A 19141-nucleotide genomic window follows, 5' to 3' on the forward strand; every position below is an offset into this window, starting at 1 on the left:
GTAATACACACAATTCACAATATCGCAAGAATAATTTCAATCATGGTTTCAGCCTAAAAACAAAAGTTATTATACTTATTATTAGCCTAAAGGAATTTGATTTTAACTTATTAATTAATTAATTAATCTACTTATTTACAAACTAAATATATTTCGATTTACTGTTTTTTTTTTTTTTTTTTGTATGATGTATTCCAAAGTTATAATTGTTTTGCGTTGCTTCCGGTACAACCACTACTTAAAAAACAAACTACATATCCCATAAACACTCGCTCTTCTGGTGTCTCGCTATTATTAGCGTGTAGATAAATTTTGCTATAAAACTATAAATCTTGCTTGTTCGGGTTGTGTAAGCCTTTGCATTCTTTAACAATATTTTATGCTTTTATATAAAAAAAAAGTTAGTAGAATAATTAGAAAACTAGATATCTTTGTGAATTAGCTCGCTAGCCAGAGTAGGAGCAGCCGGAATACCCGGATAAGAGGGAGATACCTGATTGGTCCAGACGACCTCGCGTTCCTTTCATTGATGTGTAATTTTTTTAAACAAACAAACATAAAAAAAACTATCAGTCCTACATATTTACGCTTTTAAAAAAATAATAGTAATAATAATAAGGACAGGTAAAATATATAGCTGTATAAAGGTAATATATATTATATATATTATTCGAATTTTCTTCCGGCATCACAGATGACGCACTTAATGGGTGGAGCCAAACAACATATTCTGGCCAATAGAAGAGTAAGATATTTGGAAATCCACGCCTTCTTTTACGTCATCATTTCGGCGCGGGAGACAGGAGTTGAAAGCTCTGTTTAAGAGAATTGCCGCCAATAACGAGGTGAGTGCAAGAAAATAATAATAATAATAAAAAAATAATAATTATAATTATAATAATAACAACAACAACAACATTGTGGTTTTAGTTCTTCCAGATGTTTAATTATGTCGTTATTATTCTGTAGTAGTTTTGCGTGTGCTTGATGGTAACATGGTGGAATTATCCATAAAAGCAGCTCACTGTTTAATTAACGTTAGTGTTTGTTGTTTTTATCCGTTTTTGGTTATCACCGAAACGTCAAATGTAACATTTAACATGTTCATAATTATTAAATTATTTAGCTAGTTTACTTTCTAAGCTCACTACAAACCTAACATATTCGACAGCGTTAAGAATTTCATTGCACTGAGCTCTTTTGTTTGTTTGCTGTTGTTTATGCTTTAATATTCATATTATTTCCTTACATTAATTTTTTTTTTTTTTTTTTAAATGTATTGAGCCATTGCTTTGTATAGCAGTCATCCCCAGTCATTGTGTGCCTGCACGTCATTGCACTTCCGTTTACTAGTACCATGGGTTCTCACTAGGATCTAAAGGAACATCAGTTGGACAGTAACGCACTGCAGGTATTCTACGTTATGCTTCCAAACACAATGGCAAATTTGAAAAATTCCCTTAATAGGGTACGGTGTAGAAAATCCAGTTCGCTCCTGAAATCCCACAATGCACTGCAGGAGGTTGGTGTCCAAACAGTGTAGCCTTACAGGACGCAGAACACCCATAATGCACTTGTCAGGGGTTGTTTAGAACCGTGGTTCTGACTTGACTCAGACTTCCAGGGTCCCATGAAGCAAAGCCGGAGTGTTTTGTGATTTTTGAAACGTGCCATCGTATTAGAATTTTTTTTGTGTGTGTGGATGTGTCGCTACAGGAGGAGCTACGATGCCCTGCGAGAGGAAGCCGATGCGCTACGGTCACTCAGAGGGCCACACGGACGTCTGCTTTGACGAGCACGGCAAGTGAGTAACGCTAAAAACGTGAGAACGTCCCAAACCGCATGGTTTATAGTGTAAGAATGTCACTGATAGTCTGCATGATTGTACAGTCTGGGTTAGAAGGAAATCAGCCCCAACCTCACTTCTCGCTTCTTCATACCATCCTGTGTGTTTGTATTACGAACAGGAGTGGTTTTGTTGTGTTTGGTTCAACAAAATAGTCCTCCTTAAGACATTTGTTTTGAGCAAATAATTTGATGTAGATTGTGCAAAAAAAAAAAAAAAAAACGACAAAAGGGGGCGGGGTTTAATCCTGCAGCCCATTTATTCCAGTCTCGCTTTTTTTTTGCTGTCTGTCTGAATCCAGTCATAATCTTTGTGATCTTTAAAAACTGTCTGTAAGTGAGCAGTCTGTATTTGCGTCGCTGTACTTGCAGGTGCATCGTTACGTGTGGAAGCGACGGAGACGTGCGCATATGGGAAAGTCTAGATGACGACGATCCTAAATCCGTAAACGTCGGCGAGAAGGCCTACTCTGTTGCTTTGAGAGTAAGTCGTCGGTTTGTTGACGCTCGTCTGTACGAAAATGAATCGGAAAATCGGTCCGACGAGTCAACAGCATCGATTTACAAGCCAAGATCGGGTCCGAATCGAAAAGGGTTCAAAATCGTTGACGATATGGCGACACTCCACGGGATCGTGTGTGTGAGACAGATTACTTTTCTGAGCTCGAAAGCAGTAGACGAACCTCCCAAGCGTATCGACTTATAACTTATTGTATCATATCTGGTCACTGTCAGTAAATGTTAATGTTATGTCAGTACTCTTTTTCAAAACTTAAATCAATTAGCATTTTTATTAATGCAGAGGTGCCAAAATTTACGGTTTAGCCACCCATGTTGCTCTAGTGATATGCGTGACGTCTGATATCTGCACATTTATGTATTATTATTATTATTATTTTTAAAGATAAAATAAACCAATACCCAGACCAAATTCACTGAAGGGGAAAGGACAAAATTGATCCAGGTCTTGTGAGCCAATAGAAAGCAAGTGGGTGGGATCAAGGGGGCAAAAAAAATAGAGGTAAGTCCGACTTTTAAATCACTGTTTGATTACAGTTGCTTTGCGCACATGTGGAAGAAAACGTCAGGGAAAATTTTTATTTATTTATTTTTAAGAAGTATTGGCCCCCTCGTTGATGTGTTGAAGGACTATACGAGACGTTGCGATTTGATTCTCTCATCTCGGATAATGTTTAACTCGTCGTAACTCCGGTTTGCTTCCTCTTACAGGGCGGGAAATTGGTCACGGCCGTTTCCAACAACACCGTTCAGATCCACACGTTCCCCGACGGAGATCCCGATGGAATACTCACCCGTTTCACCACCAACGCAAACCACGTCACCTTCAACTCCAGCGGCACAAGAGTCGCTGCCGGCTCCAGGTAGGGCAAGCGTAAGGCTGTGGAACACTGTCTTTATTGTTTAACCTTCTGATCTTTTCTTCAGAAAAATTCACAAAAATAATCTGCTCTCATGGATATCAGACAATTGCAAACACAGCACAGGTTCTCAAAAAAAAAATCTTTGTTAAATAAATAAAGGTGTGCAACAATTATTGGCACCCTTTTAGTCAATACTTTGTACTACGTCCCTTTGCCAAGATAACAGCTCTGAGTCTTCGCCTATAACGCCTGATGAGGTTGGAGAATACGTGGCGAGGGATCCGAGACCGTTCCTCCATACAGAACCTCTCCAGATCCTTCACATTTCAAATGAGCAAATACATTTGGAGATGGCATTGTGAGATTTAAAAATCGTTTTGCTTGTTCTCGGCACCAGTTGTCCCTTTGATTTCCATAACCACTGACGATGAACGTGTTTAGAATAAATTTTATAGTCAGGCGTGTCTAGTTTTGAAAGGTTTATTCATTTGTTCTGGATTTATATCCCGAGATATACATCTTAGCAGACAGTTGTACTGTATATACACCTAACCATAGTAATAATATGCCACAATAACATCATCTTGTTTATGGATGTGTGTGTATAGTAGTGTTGACTTATAGGACATCACAGGAGGCGATTAGAACTATTGGGTGTGCAGTCGTAGCTCTTGAATGCCCTCTAGTGGCCGAGTCCTGCATGACTTCATGTATGACAGTGTGTGTGTTACTATAGAGAGGAAGTCGTTTTGATCAGTGCTCAGTATTCATGCTCTCACTAAGTGCCTGACTGTTTGGATGTATAGATTATTTTTTTTAAAAATGGAAAACATTGCGCGTCATGCCACTCCATCGATCCAGCTGTTTTTCCTGCACTTGCTTTGTTTTGAATATTGATCGAGCGTGCGCCAGCAGCTGAGGCTCGAACAGGTTATTTGATTTCCCTTCCTGTAGCGTTAGGAAATGAGTTTTGCCTTCATTTCCCATCTGCGAGCTGCTTTTATATGATCTGTTCTCACTCACTCACTCACACTCTCTCGCTTTCTGTCTCTCCCTCTGTCTGTGTCGCAGTGACTTCATGATAAAGGTGATCGAGGTGATGGACAGCAGTCAGCAGAAGACTCTTCGTGGTCACGATGCGCCTGTTCTCAGTGTGGCCTTTGACCCCAGTGATGAGTATATTGTAAGTGGAACAGATATTGTCACCGCTCAGTCTTTATTTATTTATTTATTATTTATTTATTTATTTATTTCAAATGCCGACCACTATTTATCCGGCGCGTTTTGTTCGCGATTAGGTTTACTCACGTCGCTGATGCTTCCGTCCAACTAAGATAGGATACGAATAAAATTTGAAAAAATTATTATTATTATTATTATTATTATTATTACTTTCCTGAATTATAAACAATGCAAAGCATTTTTATCTAAAACGAACGAAATCAAAAATGCCTTCGAACAGAGGTCTTAATATTGTAAACAACCTGTACTATGGACAATTTACATAACATCGCATAAAAATAAATACATTTATAAAACTCTTACAAAAATATGATCGAATACGCAAAGTCTCTGACCCGGGGAAAACGATCAATTGAAACATAATGAGCTTCGTAACAGCATCGGAGGTGTCATTTTAACTAGGAATAGAGCTCCAAAGTCGGTTAAAATGCCCGTCTCCTCGACTTCCTTCTTAGGCACGGTAGGGCGCCATGTTTTCAGTATTTGTGACCTTTGAAACGAAGGGCACGCCCACAGATTCCCCCCCCCCCCAAACATTTAAAATAAATGAAATGATCTGAGGCTGTACAGTCTGCGCTAACGCTGATGATTTTATCCTCCGCAGGCCTCCTCCAGTTGCGACGGCTCGGTGGCAGTGTGGTCTATAGAGGAGCAGGTGAGGACTTTTATTCCTCCGTTATGGTTTTGAGAACGTGGCGTGGTGTTGACTTTGAGTCAATGAAAGTATTTTAATTTTGCTGTTAAACGCTACGTTTGTGTCATTTTTGTCTCCCGACTCGTATATTGAAATTGTTGCTCGGTTCCTTTTGTGACTCGTTCTTTTCGTCTAGACTCAAGTGGTGAACTGGAAGGTGCTGCCGAAGTCGAGCGACGTGAAGAACGCCAAATCTCTGTGCAGACTCGCGTGGCGAGGATCGGGGAAGGTACGAGCTCATATCCGCGGCTTTAATTTTAAACGTTCGTTAATCGTCTTGTCCGTTTAACGTAATGATTAGGTTCTTGGTACGATCTGCAGAAGAAAGAACCGTGTTGAAGGAGGGATTTCTGAAGAATTGTCAGACGTTTTACTTCCGGGATGTTTTTTTTAAGGACAGAATTAGGAGAATGTTCCTGCTTACTTGGACTTTTTGTAGCCGTGATCAAAGCTAATATCTTGCTATCATTTTAAACAAAAAGAAAACGTCTTTTAACGTGTGTGTGTGTGTGTGTGTAGCTGCTTGCAGTTCCAGTGGACACCACAGTACAGCTGTATGAGCGAGACTCCTGGACTCATGTTGGCACGCTTTCGGATGACCACCTCTCTCAGGTCAGTCCAGTTTACAGTGGAGATCGGCTGATACGGGGCGTGTCTTAGACTTTGGCATCATAGTCACCCAAGTGTAAGACACGCCCCCTATATTCTGCTGAGAAAGTGGTATTAACATGTATACGTACACTGGTCAAAAGGGTACCAGGTAGTTTAAGTTTAGTACAAATGGATTTTTTTTTTCGTTTTAAAATTCACAAATTGCTTAATAGATTTAAAAAAAAAAAAATGAGAAAGGTGTTGTTTTTGTGCCACAGTAATGTTAAGTCCGTTGTTGGGGGTTTTTCCGTCCGCTCTGAATCAGCAGGTCGTAAACGTGGTGGTTTGGTCGCCGTGTGGGAAGTTCCTGGCAGCCGGAACAGTGGGAGGAACCCTCTGTGTTTGGGACGTCGACGCCAAGCTGTGCATTGAGAGGTATGGGGGGGTGGTGGGGGGGGGGGTTCAGTCGTCCTTTAGGCAATCGCGCTCGGGGGCGGAACGAATCAAACCGTCCGAGAGGTCTCGGTTCGGTCTCTCTTGTATTTTTGTGAATTAATGATCATCGAACAGAAATCGAAACTAACCGAAGTGTTTGTTTTTCTTTATTCAGGCAGAAGCACGAGAAAGGCTACACGGTGTGCGGCATGGCCTGGCATCCCGCTGGAGGACAGATCGCGTACACGGACACCGAGGGCTGCCTGGGCCTGCTGGACGGAGTGTGTGCATCTTCCTCCTCCTCCTCCTCCTCTTCCACTACCACCAAGAACATCACGGTCAGTCTCTCCATCTTTAATAACAAGCAGCTATTAATACAGTACGTTATACATGTACCGCTAGTTATCGTAATTAAATCATTTGATACATTCACCAGCATGTACTTACAGTATCTACTAAATAAATCGAAAGTTTGCTCTAAGTAGTATTTAATAAATGAAGTTGCATAATTATTTGAAATACCTTTTATAATGGTGTGTGTGTGTGTGTGTGTGGGGGGGGGGGGGGGGTTGCAGGTTTCTGAGAGTAAAGAGCAGAACGGTTACGACGACCTGTTCGACGAGGACGACGGCGGCCTGCTAGACGAATGTCGGAGCGTCTCGGCGGGTGAAGAGGACGAGGACGACGACGACCTCGTGCCTGCTACTCGCAAACCACGCAACAGAGGGAACGTCCTGGACGATGACGAGAACTCTCGAGGTGCGACGCCTCCATCTGACGTGATCCGTCAGATGATTATTTTCATTTTTTGTAATTATAATGAACACTTTATAACATAATGCGTTATACAGCATCACACCTACAAACCGTAAGGGAAATAAATAGTTAATGTTCTCTATTTTTTATTATTTTTTTTGTTCCTCATGATCTATTATATATTACTAATTACATGTGAGTTGCTGGTTTTTTAATTTAATTTATTTATTTATTCTAAATGTCTGACGTTTTTGCTCGTATTCTTGTATCTATTAAAACAAAACACACCTCCATGGACGTCCTTTACGCTCCGTTTACAGAAACCGGCTCAGTGAGGCTGGGTCGTTTAGCTGAGGATGACGGAGAGAGCGGCGTTTTCCCCGCTCCGGCACCTCCAGCTGCTGTAGCAGCAGCGCCACGCCCGGTTTACGAGGGTCCTATGCCCACTGCGCCCCAGAGAGCCTTCCAGCCTGGCTCCACTCCGGAGCACCTCATGCACCGTTTCATGGTGAGAAGGAGAATTATGGGAGTCAGGGATGGGATGATGTAATAGATGACGAAGGAATGAAAAAGACGGTACTTTATCGGTACCACAGTGCTGCCGGATTCTCCATCGGGTGTCGATTTTTCGTTTTCTCTGACTTTCCGGATCGACTCACGGGTTTATATCGACGCGCTCGTGCGTCATCGTTTCTATAGCGACAACTCGCTTTCTGCGAGGAGCTGTTTACGTACTTTTTTGTTTTTTTTTAATTTTGTAAGGAGTCTCCCGTGTGAGCTGTGACGTTAACATGGTCGCGTGTGTCCTCAGGTTTGGAACTCGGTGGGTATCGTGCGCAGCTACAACGACGAACAGGACAACGCCATCGACGTGGAGTTCCACGACACCGCCGTCCATCACGCCATGCACCTCACGAACACGCTGGAGCACAGCATGGCCGATCTATCCCAGGAGGCCGTCCTGCTCGCGTGCGAAGGCACCGACGAACTCGCTAGGTAGCGTTATCTTCCACTTTTTTTTTTTTTTTTTTCCCTTCTTATAAAAACGTAACCGCATTCTGAAAAGTAATGAAAAAAATCGTTACGCAAACGAAACATTTACACCATGCCTGCTGTTTTTAATGAATTAATACGTTTTTATTTCTCGATGATGTTTTATAGTACGGTTTAGGGTTGCGTGGTAATTCCAGTGCCCTGCTCGTGACCTGCTTAAATCCGCTGTGTTCTTCCCAGCAAGCTGCAGTGCCTGCACTTCTCCTCGTGGGACACAAACAAGGAGTGGATCGCAGACCTTCCGAAAGGCGAGGACGCCAGGGCGCTGTGTTTGGGACAAGGCTGGGTGGCGGCGGCCACCAGCGCCATGCTGGTGCGTCTCTTCTCCATCGGCGGCGTTCAGAGAGAGGTGTTCAGCCTGCCGGGACCTGTAGTGTGCATGGCCGGACACGGCGAGCAGCTTCTCATAGTCTATCACAGAGGTATGAAGACAGTTGGGAGGGGTAGATTTTCGGTAAAGTGTCGTGTCGCGTGACTCGGAAACAATATCCGGTTGTGTTTAAGGGACCGGGTTTGATGGCGATCAGGCTCTCGGGGTGCAGCTCCTGCAGCTCGGCCAAAAAAGAAAGCAGGTCATCCACGGCGAACCTCTGCCTCTTTCCCGCAAGTCCCACCTGGCATGGATGGGCTTCAGTGCAGAAGGTGAGTCGTCCCGTTCTCTTCAAACGAAAGTATTAGATGAAAAATTTTGGGTTGGGGGGGGGGGCTGGCAACGATAGTACAATGCAACGATACTAGCGCTATAACGGCGTGTGTTTGGGGTGCAGGAACACCGTGTGCCGTGGACTCGGAGGGCGTGGTGCGCATGCTGAACCGCTCTCTGGGAAACACATGGACTCCTGTGTGCGACACCAGAGAGAGCTGCAAGAGCAGGTCGGATCATTACTGGGTGGTTGGCATCCACGAGAATCCCCAGCAGCTCAGGTGAGACCCTTTAGTGCTGTTTTTACTGTCTCATGACCGCAGGTAACTAAATGTTCCAGCAGGTAACTAAATGTTCCAGCAGGTAACTAAATGTTCCAGCAGGTAAATAAATGAGTCATTTTGGTTCCATCGCCATGCTATTGTTTTATGTGTTATGTTCTAGTTATATTTAATGTTGTGGATCCGGGTTGGTATTTGTATTACGGCAGGATGAGACAAAATAATACTTTACTCCCTGTAGATCACCACTCAGGATTAGAATTAGACCACAGGTGACTGGAGCAGTTCTACGGGACAATCTAGAGCAGGGGTGTCCGATCTTATCCGAAAAGGGCCGGTGTGGGTGCAGGTTTTCATTCCGACCGAGCAGAAACCACATCTGAGTCTATTGAAAGCCAAAATCAGCCGATTAAACAGGTGGAATCGGGTGTGGCCCCTGCTCGGTTGGAACGTAAACCTGCACCCACACCGGCCCTTTCCAGATAAGATCGGACGTCCCTGACCTAGAGGATGAAATAAGGAGCTAAGGGGAACACTGACAGAAGGACAGATTTGTACGTTCCGGTTAAAGTGCTTCCTTTTCTTCTTCATCTGAGGAGCTCGAATATTTTGAAGTCAGAAGTTTACATTCCTGAAAAGTTTATCGTCCGCCATGTCCGCTGATGTTCTCGCTAGCTTTACTGTAGTAACGGTTTCGAACTAGGAAGGGGGATTTTTACGTGGTCGAGCACGACACTCGGAATTAACTCCAGACCTTTATTTATTTATTTATTTATTTATTTATTTATTTTTACACCTCCTTAATTGTTCACGAAATACCGAGGGATCGAGCCACACCAGGCTGTGAAACTGCTTATTTATGTTAAACCCCTTCAATTAAAGCTGAACACGTCTCCATCGTGTCGCTTCAGAGGCAAAATCCGGAATTCCACTGTCCAAATAGTTATGGACCTGACTGAGTTGGGAGTGAAGTAGTCTTTACAGATTTAAAAACGTGTTTTTTTTTTTTTTTTTCTCATGGTCTTGCAGAGGAAAATTTGTCATTTGAAAGGCGCTCATTTCCCAACCTGGAAAAGTACAGACACGTTCATAAACGTGAGGCGATAATTGGTTCTTTATTGGCGTTAAAAGCGTTCAAATCCTGTCGGAAAATGTCGTGCGCGATATTTGAACATTTTAAGAGTTTGATCTGCTCTCCGTGTCCGCAGGTGCATTCCCTGTAAAGGATCCGTCTTTCCCCCGACTCTTCCTCGTCCTGCTGTGGCCATCCTGCCCTTCAAACTGCCCTTCTGCCAGACCAGCACGGAGAAAGGCCAGATGGAGGTGTGTGTGTTTGTTGTGGGTGGGTGTGGGTGTGTGTTTGTTGTGGGGGTGTGGGTGGGTGTGTGTGTACGTACTGTTCTTTTTGACTTTCGTCAACTGCTCATGCTGGGAAGGAAGTGTGATTAAAAGACGTTTCTTGTTACGCTGGTCTACACCTGTCAGACCGGTGTGGCCGGGTACGCAGGTACCGATTGAGACTCTGATACGGAGAATCTGGAAATCAGCTGAGAAAGTGTTATTTCTGTACCAGTGCAGAGATTAGTACACGACCTCTGCTGGTGGTTTTGTTTAAACTGAATCGTTTCATTCGGTATCGTACTTTATCGTAACAAGCGATCACTTCCTGCCGAGATCGCGTCCGAAGAGCCGAGTCCAGGGTCCTCGTGTCCGGTTTCCTAACGGTTCAGCACTTATTTATTCATCCATCATACAGACCCGAACGCCTGCCGGGACGCGTTCCAAACGGAGTTTTAAGATCACGGGGTTTATAAACTCCGAGGTTCTGTCAGATTAAGCGCGTGAACAGTGGTGAAGTGACCCGTTTGTGTTCTCTAAAGACCTGGAAGACATCCCGACATTCCCCCAAGCCACCGAGAGTTACAACATTTTCTTTTTTTTTATTAAAAATGATAAATTAGTTAATAATAAATTAGTCATTCAGTCAGTATGATTTAAATAAAACCAATTCATCTATTAGAAGTTTTTCATTGTTCTTTTTTTTGTTTCTGTGTGCATATAATAGTGAAGACAATACTGTTTGTTTGTTTATTTGTTTATTTATTTATTTGAATTTTGTGGCGTGGGAGCAAAACGCATTCGGGACGGTCGTGTACGGCTGTGGCGTTACCAGGATTTAATCTCGAAAGTTTATCACAATAAAATCAAACGAGTGACCGCGGTAAAGCTTTACGTTAAGCGCCGGCGCGCGTCCGTGACCGCGGTAAAGCTTTACGTTAAGCGCCGGCATGCGTCCGTGACCGCGGCTTCGTTTCACCCAGAACGCGAACGTTGATGTACGTTAACGTGGCTAATTTGCTTTATTATTGCTTTTTAATGCTATTTCTGGCGTATCGAACGCTGAAGAACATGATTTGGTAGAACTAACGCGGTAAATAATTAATGCACGGATAGCATCCGATCACTACTCGCGATACGCTTACGCCGTTTTTTCCGCGAACGTGTCTGCAGGAGCAGTACTGGCGCTCGGTGCTCTTCCACAATCACTTTGGCTTCCTGTCGTCCAGCGGCTACGATACGGATGAGGAGAGTCGGAGGCAGCAGGAGAAGGAGCAGCAAGAGCTGCTGATGAAGATGTTCGCGGTAAGTTAGCTCCCGTTCTCACTTGCGTTATAGCGGCTAATCGGAGCGGAAGACGTCACGCTAAATCGAAATAGATCGTCATCTTGTTGCTCCGTTTTAGAATATTTTAATACGAGCGTTCTTCTCGGTACGTTTCGAAGGATTCGAGCGGAAACCTAGCGTACTTTTGAAGTTTTCCTGTCCGCGTCTTTGTTTCGCCGCACGTCAGCTGTCGTGTAAGCTGGAGCGCGAGTTCCGCTGCGTCGAGTTGGCCGAGATGATGACGCAGAGCGTGGTGACGCTCGCCATCCGCTACGCTTCGCGCTCCAGGCGCATGCTGCTCGCTCAGAGGCTCAACGAGCTCGCGCTGGAGAAGGCCAGTCAGCTACAGGAGGAGGCGGAGCCAGAGGAGGAAGCAGCCTATCACAGCCAGGCACAAAATACAAGGTACTCTGGGAATGGAGGTTTTTTTTTTGTGTGTGTGTGTGTGTGTTGTTTTTGTTTGTTTACAAAGGCTGTAACGTGGAAATGTTCTTGTTCTTACCGAATGCACCCACGAGACACAGATCTGCAGGATTTTTTGAAAAACCGCAAGCCCTTCCGAATCCTGCGGCGTTTGCGAAATCACGGAAGGACTGAAAAGACTTCACACTGGAACTGGAGCGTTCTCTCTGTTCGCAGGTTTGATCGAGCCGGTCGAGTCGCCAGACACCCGAGCAGCAGAGCGGCACAGGAAGACGGTGACGAAGAAGAGCAGGAAGACGATCGTGCGCAGGAAGAGCCGACGGAAGCGGAGGAAGAACCGGAAAGCAAGAAGTCACGTGAGTCCCTGTTTCTACCGTTTACTGCATTTATTCAGAGCGTATAAAAGCAACCCAGTCTGAACAGGGCTTAAAAGACAACCAAAAAGGATTAATTGAACGCACCCTCCATGATCTTGTCTCTTTCTTTAATCCGTAACTCTATCCCTTTATTGCTCATACAAATATCGGGCCTCGTTTTATTCCGGTCTTTTCATATTCACGACTTGAAAGAAAGCAATCCGAAAGAAGCCGTGATATAAACGAAGGCAACTAACGCTAGCCATTCAGGTAGGATTAAATAATGGCACCCTTTAAAAGGAGAAAGCGTTAGCGCGTGTCTGTGGTAGAGAATGAGCGGCGACGGCTAAGCTGCATTACCGGACTGGTTTAGGAGACGCTCTTTTACTGTCGTTTCGTCCTCTTCAGCTCTGTACCAAGCATCGCCCTTTATGGAGTTCTGTGGGCGTGACTAAATGCAAATCAATCTCCGTAGTTTACGGCTGACGCGCGAGTAAATTCGTCGTTACCGAAAACTACTTTATAAATCCGGCGGGAATTTTTGGTTTGGCCTACAGGGGAGGGGGAGGGGCATGATTTGGAAATTTGGAGTGATTTTTTATCATTACTCCACATTTTAGAGTAATAATAAAGTCATCAAAACTCTGGAGTAACACAAATGGAACTATGGGAACTATGTTGTGATTAATTAAAAAAAAAAAATCCAAAATGATTTAATATTTTAGCATTTTCAAAGTAGAAATGTATTGTTGGCGCTTTCTCAGCCGATTTCTTGAGGGATTTCCCCGAGATGCTTTTTAAACGGTATTAAAGGAGTTCCCACCGACGCCGGACTCTACTCTATATAGTCTATACTGTACTATATCTCTACTAAATAGAGATTTTCATGTAAATAAAATGTTAGTTTTCGAATGAAAGAAGCGAATACGTCGGCACGATTATATCTATTGTCTACGACTCGGATTTCAAACGTTTAATCGCACACCTTCAGATCAAAAGGTTTTTCTTAGGATCGTGAGAAACATTTCAGACGGGTGTCCACAAACTTTTGACCGGTAGTGTGTATTTACACACCGCTTTTACTACAATGTCGACACCAAATAAGGCCAGTGGTGGAATTGAAATGCGTCCCGCTTCGGATTGTGTGGAGATCTTATGGCCGGGGACAGCGCGTGTAGTGATGCGGTGAGATACCGTGTGTACCGCGCTGCGCTTTATACACACGAGCGACATTTTTAAGCTTTAACAGTTCCACAGTTGGGGTTAGAGTCCAGTACTGAGCTTGCTGAAGAACGTGACCGGGGTTATGTTAATCGAGTTCACGTGAAGTGTCGGGGAGCAGGGACACGGGACGCTTCTCATGTGTGTTTCATGATGTTGATGTCGGTTTGATGGAAGCCATGACGGTTTGCTCCGACCAGAGAGGGTCGAGTGGCTAAGAAAGAAATGAATGCTTTAAACTTTGTGATTTTGGCATTGCAGACGTGAATCCGTTCAGTAAAGGCACGAAATCACCCGAGAAACCTTCCATCAAACCAGGTGAGAGGTTCTTCTTCTTCTTCCTTCTTCTTCCTTCTTCCTTCTTCCTTCTTCTTCCTTCTTCTTCTTCCTTCCTTCTTCTTCCTTCTTTCTTCTTCCTTCTTCTTCTTTTTTCTTCCTTCTTCTTCCTCTTCCTTCTTCTTCCTCTTCCTTCTTCTTCTTCCTACTCCTTCTTCCTTCTTCTCCTTCTTCTTCCTCCTTCTTCCTTCTTCTTCCCTCTTCTTTTTCTTCTTCTTCTTCTTCCTTCTTCTTCTTCTTCCTTCTTCTTCTTTTTCTTTCTTCTTTCTTCTTCCTTCTTCTTCTTCCTTCTTCTTCTTCTTCCTTCCTTCTTCTTCCTTCTTTCTTCTTCCTTCTTCTTCTTTTTTCTTCCTTCTTCTTCCTCTTCCTTCTTCTTCTTCCTACTCCTTCTTCCTTCTTCTCCTTCTTCTTCCTCCTTCTTCCCTCTTCTTTTTCTTCTTCTTCTTCCTTCTTCTTCTTCTTCCTTCTTCTTCTTTTTCTTTCTTCTTCCTTCTTCTTTTTCTTCTTTCTTCTTCTTTCTTCTTCTTTCTTCTTTCTTCTTCTTTCTTCTTCTTTCTTCTTCTTTCTTCTTCTTTCTTCTTTCTTCTTCCTTCTTCTTCTTCTTTCTTCTTCTTCCTCCTTCCTTCTTTTTCTTCCTTCTTCTTCCTTCTTCTTCTTCCTTCTTCCTTGATGATGGCAGTTATGAGGTTACCCATGCGTTTGAATACGCTGCAACAAAACAGATCAATACGGTGGTGCTTGAAAGTTTGTGCACCCTTTAGAATTTTCTATATTTCTGCATGAATGTGACCTTCACACATTTATTTACCCCCCCCCCGGCACGGTAAAATCGGCAGATAAGCTTATTGATATGTGAAGCTCGAACGATTGACCGTCACGTATACGTTTTGTACTCTCGTTATTAACCGACGTGCTGGAAGCTAAGCCCCGCCCCTTTTCTTTCCCCTTTTGAAATGCGTTGACGCAGCATCGGCGCTTCTTTTCAAGCTAAACGGAGTGTTTAGTGCGCGTTCGTGTGTGAAATTAAATATTAGTCTGTGTTATGTTGATCGTTTTAAATCGTTCTTTTGTACCTCTCACAGTCAGTAAAGAAGGCCGTGTGAACCCCTTTAAGGTGAGACCAATATGCACTTTTATTTGCATCTAAGTGTTTGTTTATTTATTTATTTATTAAAAAAAGCATTTGTATACAAGTAACAGCCAGTCAGAAATGATTACGCGCCGTGTTTTGAGCGAGCAGGTCGGTGGATCAGGAAAGCCGTCGTCCACGTCTCCGTCACCGCAGCCCAGAGCTATTAACGTTCTGGACACCATGACTGCATCCAACAGGAAACACACAGCGGCAGCTAAAGCGCCAGTGTTAAAGCCTCTAGCACCAAAACCACGCTCCAAGGTACCTAGGTGCACACACACACACACACACACACACACACACACACACACCCACACAGCATCCTCCTCAGCTTTTATAAGCCTCACTTTTGTTCTGCTCGTGTACATTTGTCACCATAAAAACGTTCACACGCAAAGAAAAAAAAAGCTTTGATCAGTACATTCAATGGCCATTTTAATAGGAACACATGTTATTAAAACATTAAACCAAAAGACGGACGCAGAAACATTAAGATGTGAGAAACAGCAGCAGAAAACACACCGTACACACCGTACACGCACCATACGCTCAACCCGGGAACGTGTGCGTTCTGCGCATGTTTCAGACTCAGGCTACGTTGCTGCAGATGAGCACGTCTAAAGGAGCTTCTAAGAAGCCGCAGGAGAAGGAGATGGAGAAAGCGAGAGCGGAGAAACCCGAGAAACCAGCGGCAGCACCCGGAGACAACGTGGAGAACAGCAGGTGAGAGAGAGCACGACTGTCGTGTCGAGGAGAAATTGGCCTAATTGATGTCCGTCGATGTGCGTTTTCTCCGTCAGATTCTGTGCGTTACGCTGTTCCGTTCTTTTTTTTTTGGTCTCGTTAAATGTTGATTTCGTAACCAATTTTTCCGCTCAGACCGAAGACCGGTTTCCAGCTGTGGCTCGAGGAGAACAGGAAAAGCGTCCTCGCCGACAACCCGGACCTGGAGGAGATGGACATCATTAAAGAGGCCATGAGTCGCTTCCGCGCGCTGGCAGGCGAGGAGAGGCTGGTAAGGCTTAAGAACCGTATTGTTCTAAAGCGCATAGCCTTTAAGCATCCGAACGCGCCCTCCGCCCTCTTCCGCATACCTGAGTTCGCAGACGCCTACGATCGGCTAGTGAGAGACTCGGGGGAGAGACTGAGTGTGCCCCTCCCACCCAGAGTGCTCAGGCTGTGTATGCGAAACGACGTGTATTTAGGGCCGCAATACGTACGTGTACGAGGATAAAAGCCATGATGACGTAAATACAGTCCGGATGATGAAGGTACAGATTTGTGTGTGGTGTGGTGGTTTTTTTTTTTTTGTTTGTTTGTTTTTGGAAGAGATTGCGACATGAAATGTCGTTCGCTGAAATGTCACGTTTTCATATCAGACGTTTCTACCTTCCTGAGCCGGACGGCGGCATTCGAAATTCATTTAACCTGTAACGGGGTTAAACTGTTTCCCCTGCTGCTGGATTCTGTCTCCGGGGAACTGATGCCTAAACACACAGCTCATAGGCTGCTATTTTCCTTGAAGACACGCTTATCTGTTAGATCTTATCTAATCGACTACGTTTGGAGTAAGGGGTAAATTAAAATGTCATTACGTTTTTTTTTTTTTTTTCTTCCTTTCTCCCCGCTGCTGTATTTCTCAGTTCGTGACCCTGCACTCTATGGGCTACTCCGCTCAAGGCAGATGACACTCGAAACACACACACACTCCCAGATACAAGATGAGAGGGCGCTCGACCGCCCCGTCGCTCTGGAAACCTAGCCCTGGGGAGGTGTTTATTGGAAGTGTTGATTGATCTTATGTTAATGTAGTGTGGGGAGGAGGAGGAGGAGGAGGAGGCGGCGCTGGGCTCAGGGAGACTGAATGAATAGAACAAGCGATGAAAGGCGAACGTGCGCGGCACGGCCCTGGCTCTCATAAATAAGCCACGTGTGGGTGACTCATACGCCGGGTCTGTAACGTCCACCGCTTTCGCCTCCTCACTCAGGAAGCGAACGAGTCCGGAAAAGCTCTGTCGATAGTGATTATAGCGCACATTCGTGTCTGTTCTGTGCACGTATGACCCAGACGTGTGCCGGTGATTCATAACTTAAAAAAACAAAAAAAACAAAAAGCTGTCTACCTAGGTATCCTTTTCTCGCATGAAGCAATTTCGACATCTCGCCCACCCCTAGTGCTGATATATTGACGTAAATATGTTTGTTCTGTTTTTAAAAATATAAAAGCGCACACATTTGTATTGTTGAACAACTCTGATTAAACAGCATTGCTTGCTTCCGTGGTGGTGGTGGTGGTGACGTGAATGCGGCTTAGGGTCAGGGGTCATGGGGAGAGAAAGAAAGGTAAAGAATGAGCGAGCAGAAAGGTACGGAGGATGTTGATCTGGTAAAGATTCCCCTTTTCGTTTGCCCGTTAATTAGTCGTAAAGTTTCGTTGCTAGCTTTTAACTAGCCATTATGTACGTTCACAGTCCAGCGACTATTTTCTCTAGCTAGTCTATTCGGCTTCGGTTATCAAGCGAGATACGAAGGAATTTCTCCATTAAATTGTTCGGAGGAACAGTTAGTTCTGGGGGCGGGGGGGGGAATTGTATCTTATTAGAGCTCTTGAGTCGGTGTAAATTCTCAGACGAGCGGAACGTGATCCTCGATTGATGGGCTTCGAATCGTATATAATTTCATAAAAGAAGCGAAGACTAGGTGTTCAGCTAGGATGGAAGTAATGGCACCCTGTAAAAGACACTTTCACCGTTTAGTTGTCATTTTGTTGCTTTTTCAACTCTGTGAGCTTCACCTTGTATGGAGTTTTGGGTGAATCACGGAATTCAAACCAGTCGAACGTAGTCATGTAGAGTATTTACAAGCAAGGTGCAGTCGTTTTTTAATAAAAACTATGAAAGCAATTTTCGTTGCCGTTGTCGCCTGGAAAGCCGGTATGTACGATTTCCCAATATCCGCAATAAATTCTTTCACTTTTTGGGCCCGCTAATGCTTCCTCTCCCAAACTGACAGAAGCAGAGTGTCTACTGTATTTAACGCGTTTTTACCCAACTCGTTTGATGGGAATTTCATTCCGAGTGACCTCAATCTCTTCGCTCTATCCGGATCGAGGTGTTTACATGAACGATCGAGCGATCCGTCGGATTTGTTAACGGGTTATTAGGACGCGTGTGAACGGAGATCGCCGGACACAAAATGTCTCATCTTCCCTTTTCAGAAGTGGACGGAGAAGGCGAAAGGCTCGAGCGGAGAGGGTGCGGACCTCAAGAAAAGAAAGCGGGATGAAGAGGGGAATAACGAAGCGGACGCAGATGAAAACGGCGCAAAGAAGAAAAAGCATTCGGAAGCTTCGGCTAAGCTCTCGGCGTTTGCCTTCGACAAGAATTAATACTCACTCACGTGTAGTGTTTTATTTTTTAATGCTTTCTATAAATGTTAAACTAAACTAACTTTACGATAACCATCGCCCCTTTTTTTTTTTTTATCTTGTTTGTTGATGTTTGTACATATTTCTCTGAACTGTTTAACTACATATGAAGCAAATAAAACGTTTTATAAAGACTTTTTTATAAAGTGTTTAAATACGATATCACACCTGAAACACACTAGTGTTTGTTTTTTATTTATTTATTTTTTTAATTTACATTTTTCCTAATATTTGGTTTATTGACCGAGTGTCTAAATTAATCTCGCCCCCTGGTTCTCACTGTACGGGGTCTGCAAAGCAATGTTACACCTGTTACACCAGGTGATGTTTTTCTTCAGTCTTCAACTGTCCAGTTTTGCTGAATAGCCTCGGATTCCTGTCCTTGGCTGATTACGAGTGGAACCCCATGTGGCTGATGAGACACTTTTCTGCTCACCACGGTTGGAAAGTGTGGTTATTTGAGTAACAATAACGGCCTTCCTTCAGCTCGAACCAACTTACCTGTTCTCCATGTTTCGCATCGTTCCGTGTGAACTCCAGAGACTGTTTTGCATAATAATCCCAGGAGATCTACGTGTTCTGAAATATTCGAACCAGCCCATCTGGCACCAATAACCATATCACAGTCAATTTACTCATTTAATGAACTAATTTAAGTTA

General features: G+C 43.9%; 1 protein-coding gene across 4 annotated transcripts; it reads left to right on the forward strand.

Moving 5' to 3' along the window:
- The first annotated feature begins 515 nt into the window (after positions 1-515).
- On the forward strand, positions 516-18925 carry wdhd1 (WD repeat and HMG-box DNA binding protein 1). Of its 4 annotated transcripts, XM_053632483.1 has the most exons (26): positions 695-845; positions 1717-1804; positions 2218-2329; positions 3076-3227; positions 4299-4410; positions 5074-5124; positions 5300-5392; positions 5683-5775; positions 6083-6189; positions 6365-6527; positions 6765-6948; positions 7266-7453; positions 7757-7941; positions 8179-8420; positions 8503-8640; positions 8766-8922; positions 10131-10245; positions 11434-11565; positions 11774-11991; positions 12226-12365; positions 13848-13904; positions 15005-15036; positions 15163-15315; positions 15641-15777; positions 15934-16069; positions 18272-18921. In XM_053632483.1, the coding sequence occupies exons 2-26, from the start codon at positions 1728-1730 to the stop codon at positions 18440-18442; spliced, it is 3345 nt and encodes a 1114-aa protein (XP_053488458.1). In that variant the 5' UTR covers positions 695-845; positions 1717-1727; the 3' UTR covers positions 18443-18921. The 4 variants fall into 4 exon arrangements, with proteins under 4 accessions (XP_053488461.1, XP_053488458.1, XP_053488459.1 ...); XM_053632484.1 differs by lacking the exon at positions 13848-13904 and having other exon boundaries at positions 18272-18925; XM_053632485.1 differs by lacking the exon at positions 2218-2329 and having other exon boundaries at positions 18272-18917.
- The last annotated feature ends 216 nt before the right edge of the window (positions 18926-19141 follow it).

This window comes from Ictalurus furcatus, chromosome 9 (assembly GCF_023375685.1).
Source record: "Ictalurus furcatus strain D&B chromosome 9, Billie_1.0, whole genome shotgun sequence".
NCBI classification, from domain to species: Eukaryota; Metazoa; Chordata; class Actinopteri; order Siluriformes; family Ictaluridae; genus Ictalurus; species Ictalurus furcatus.